A 4,430-nucleotide genomic window follows, 5' to 3' on the forward strand; every position below is an offset into this window, starting at 1 on the left:
GCACTTGAAAGTGACATTAAAACAATGTACTATGTTGATTATTTGGAGTCTGAACTCAAACAGCTGCCCACAAGTAATACGAATTAATGGGCAGAACTTCCCTGACACAGTGCTAAAGAATCAAAAATCTCAGGAAAATAGGAACATCATATGTGTCCCGGTTTATGCCTGTTGTCACAATCTAATTAATACTGCTTCCTTTCACTCTCAAAAGTGTCCTGCTGTGGGATGCTGGGCCATCTGGTCAGCCACCCCTTACCCATGCTACCCTGGAGGTCCCCGAAGAAATTCCCTTCACCAGCACTTTAAGAAATGCCTTAGTGAGGGGAGCACAAGAAACCCTACAAGGCCCTGAGGTAGTTGTCCTCTGTAGCCTAGCGATGACTATGGGGAATACTGGGATTGATTGGGTTCCCTGATCACAGTGGGAATAATGGAAGTCAGAGTGACAGTGATAGAGGCCAATGACAGCACTTAACCATTAAAAGACAGCCATTTCTTTTTTTTTTTTTTTTTTGTAGTGCTTGATATTTATTGAAAAGAATGCCAATGCTTTTTCCAGATAATATTGAGGAGCTGGACTGAGTGCCTGTTTGTTTTTAGTATTATTTGTTCAAATGCACACATCTGTGGGACTGCTGCAATTTTGAAAGAAAAACAACAGCTGTATAAAACCTGTGCATAGGCGAAAAGAAATGTCAACAATCTGGCTGCCAGGCACACCAGGTCCCTGCAGCAAGCTGGTGGGGCAGGGGATGACCCTAGAAGTAGGCAGAAAACTAACCAGGCTGAAAGACTGGCCCTTTCAGGGATTGGTGAGCCGTCCATATCAATGTCCGAAGAGGTGTAGCCAACTCAGGCACCTTCTAGGCTGGTCCTTATCTCCAAAGGTGGTGGTCTGTTCAGTGAGATGTGGTGAGTGGTGGTGAAGCAGCAGCACAGGTCTCTGGGCAGATGTAGGCCTGGCAGTCAGCGGGTGGCAGCAGCAGTGCTGTGGGTGGTCTGACCAGTTTGTAACAAGGGCCTGGCCAACAGCTGGGGTTCATGACACAGTTCAGATTAGCAGGGGAGGGGTCCTGGGGCTGGCCAGAGTGGATGACAGAGCGATTCTGAGCCAGGTCCCGGCCTCAGCCTCAGCCACAGCCCCAGCCCCAGCCCCAGCAGCAGTTAACTGGAGCGCTATTCCTGGAACAAAGACAAGCACTACGAGAGGATAAAGGAGAAAACAGAAGGGCAGGGGTAGGGAAAGAGGACCCGAGGGCAACGGAGAGCACAACAGCTCCTGGAGTGGCGGGGGGGGATGGGCGGAGGAGGTGGCGACGTGCAGCACTCCCCCCACAAGACCCGAGGGGCTCGGGCCTAGTAATCATCCTCCTCGTAGTCGTCGTCATCTTCGTCGTCATCCCAGCCAAAACACTGTTTCATCTCCTCCAGAAAAGCCCGGTAATCACTTAGGATGGGGCTATCCATCTCGATGTAGGGCACCACCCACTCCTCGGCTTCCCCGGTGAGAAGGCTGATTAGGAAGGCCACCTTCATGGCGTCGTTGCAGAATCGGTTCTCATTCACAAGCATGTAAGACGCCGTCTGCACAATAAACTCGGGGAGCCGGGAGCTCTCGCCATTAAACGTTTCAGGGAAGGGCACCGGGCAGCTTGGCGGACGTACCTGGCGCAGCAGGCTGGCCCTCTCGCACACCAGCAGCCGCAGCTGTTCCATGAGCTGGCTGTTCTCGATGGTCAGGGCTCGGTGTCGCATCAGGAGCGCATGCAGCAGCAGAACCAGCTCGTCCACCATTGCGAACAGCTTGGAAGGGCAGGGCTCGGCTCGGTTCGGCTTGGCTCGGCCAAAGTGCGCACGGAGGCCTTGCAGGAAGTGCGTGTCCGCGGTGGCGAGCGGTGGCCAGGGGCGGGGGATGCGCGCCGGGGTCGCGCTGCTGCGCAAGCTCAGCTGACAAGGCCCTTCGGGCTGCGGGTGCGCGGGCGCAGTGCAGGAGGGGCGTGGCCAGGGAAGAGGCCCGGACAGCGTGGGGGCGTGGCCAGAATGGGGCGGGCGAGATTGCGGAGACGTAGCCAGGCAGGGCGTGGCCAGGAACTGGCCGTTCAGGGTCTCGGAGCAGCTGGTGGTTGGTAGTTCTGGCAGGCCAGTAAAGACTGGGAAGGAGGGCCGAGCCGCCATGTGTGGCCTGTTTTAGCAGAGGACTCAGCGAGCGCTGAGATCCTTCTCAGAGAGAGCAAACATGCTCAAGCTAAAAGGATTAACTACCCTTCTCCCCAGCCTACTCTCACAATTCAGTGTTCCTTCGTGGGTTTGCGCCCACTAGATTCCCTTGGTGCGATGCTTTAACACACATATCCTTCCTTATTTAAATCTTACCCAGCGGAGTATTGACACTGCTGGCCGCACTGCGGGAGTCACACATCCTTTCAGAATCATAAAGACCCTCAAGGGTCTTTTTCATGAAAAAGCAGTATTTAAACAGGGACTTTCTTTAGTTGGGCAATAATATTATTTACCTCTTTTTAAAAAAAACTAAATAGCGAACTATAAAATGTTCTGCAAAATCCACATCTCATAACTAATTGCAGGGATCTTGCCTGTTGTCTTTGACTCTATTTCATGTCCTGACATTAGTGCCTTGACCACTGGGTACTATTCTTTACTTAACAATGAATAAACCGTTAAGAAGTTTGTGTTTTTAAATGATTTTGTTTTTCTACTTTCAATGTGATTTTTCAAATAGTTGTTGACAGCTGAGTTGGGTCCTTGACCTTAGAGCCAATATAAACTGTTGGATCTACTTTTAAAATATATCCCCATATACCATGGAATTCTACTGAGTGACAAAAAACAATGGTGATCTAGCTCCTCTTGTATTATCCTGGATAGAGCTGGAACCCATTCTACTAAGTACCCCAAGAATGGAAAAACAAGCACCACGTATACCCACCATCAAATTGGTATTAACTGATCAACACTTAAATGCACATATAGTAATAACATTCATAGGGTGTCAGGCAGATGGGAGGGGGAGGAGGGGATGGGTATATGCACACATAATGGGTGCAGTGTGCACCCTCTGGGGGATGGATGCGCTTGAAGCTTTGACTGGGGGGGGGCAAAGGCAATATATGTAACCTAAACATTTGTGCCCCATAATATGCTGAAATAAAAAAAAATTAAAAAATATATATATCCCTAATTCAATCACTTCCAACCTGATCCCAGCCTTCCTTTCTTATTCATATTTTTCAACTAATTGCTTAGCTTTCAGTCTTCTCTTCCTATAGTATATTCTCCACAGAGTAGCCACAGGAATCCTTTAGAACAAAAGTTAGATCCCTTCACTTCCCTTCTCAAAACCCTCCAAAAGATTCCCCTCAGAATAAAAAGCAAAGTCACAGCTGCTGCCTACAAGGCTCTGGCTTATCTCTTGTGCCTCTTCCCACTTTCTGCTCTACTCTAATCACACCGTCCTCCCTGCAGATTCTCACACACATCAAGTAGTTCTGGCCTCAGGTTTTTGCAGCTTCTATCCCTTCCACCTTGCAAGGCTCTCTCCCCAGTTAGCTGCCTGACTCCTCCCAGTGCTTTCAGAGAGGGCTTTTCTGACTACCCCATCTATCAAAGCCCCCTGTTCTCTGCCAGCAATCTCTAACCCCTTACTCTACTTCATGTCTCTACATAGCATTTATCATACTATGGGCCACCATATCATATAGCACTTTGTTCATCATCTGCTTCCACTTTAGAATGTAAGTCCATGCAGAGAAGCAGTTTCCTTTGCTAGCTGCTCTGCTCCTAGTGCATAGAAAAGTGCCTGGCCAAAAGTAGGGGCTCCATAAATGTTTGGTGAATGAAGGAATCTCAGGATGCAGGTGTTGAGATAAAAATTAGAAGTAGTGGCTGCACAAAGTGCCCAAGAATACTCTTCAAATTGTTCAGTGTGTTCTCTCTCTCTCTGATCATGAATCAGTCTCCATTGTGAAATGATGACTGACATAATAAAAATGGCTGAATACATTTTTAAAGAAATCTTATTCAGTATTTTACAATAATATTGAATGGTCATCCATGGAAGTGGGAGGCTGGAAGAGAGGAGAGAAACAGGGCCGAGGCCCATGTAGAAAGAAGAGGATCACACCCACACAAGGATGGGCAGTGAAAAAAAGTGGGTAGAAGGAATGTGAGCACTTGAGCTCTCCTGCTCTATCTAATCCCCCACTAGATGAGAAGCTCCTGAGGGCAGTCAGGGATCTGCTCTTCTACTTTTATCTTTGGCATTTGACACTGTTTACTAGCTGCTCCACAAATGTTCAGTGGATAGAATGAAAGGGAGGGATAAGAAATGTCAGAGATAGGTCCCTGGCCATTGTGCCCATTGACAAATCAGGGTGGAGGGTGGGCCTGGCTGGGACACAGGTAGTGTC

The 4,430-nt window shown here is 48.7% G+C and overlaps 1 protein-coding gene across 1 annotated transcript; it reads right to left on the minus strand.

Moving 5' to 3' along the window:
- Window positions 1-524: 524 nt before the first annotated feature.
- LDOC1 (LDOC1 regulator of NFKB signaling) lies at window positions 525-1,970 on the minus strand. Its single transcript, XM_069463317.1, has one exon. The coding sequence runs from the start codon at window positions 1,795-1,797 to the stop codon at window positions 1,360-1,362; it is 438 nt and encodes a 145-aa protein (XP_069319418.1). The 5' UTR covers window positions 1,798-1,970; the 3' UTR covers window positions 525-1,359.
- Window positions 1,971-4,430: the final 2,460 nt, after the last annotated feature.

The sequence above is a fragment of the Eulemur rufifrons genome, chromosome 30, assembly GCF_041146395.1.
Source record: "Eulemur rufifrons isolate Redbay chromosome 30, OSU_ERuf_1, whole genome shotgun sequence".
NCBI lineage: Eukaryota > Metazoa > Chordata > Mammalia > Primates > Lemuridae > Eulemur > Eulemur rufifrons.

Coding starts and splice junctions, on each gene's coding strand:
- LDOC1 (XM_069463317.1), bottom strand. CDS start 1,797: ATGGTGGACGAGCTGGTTCTGCTGCTGCATGCGCTCCTGATGCGACAC.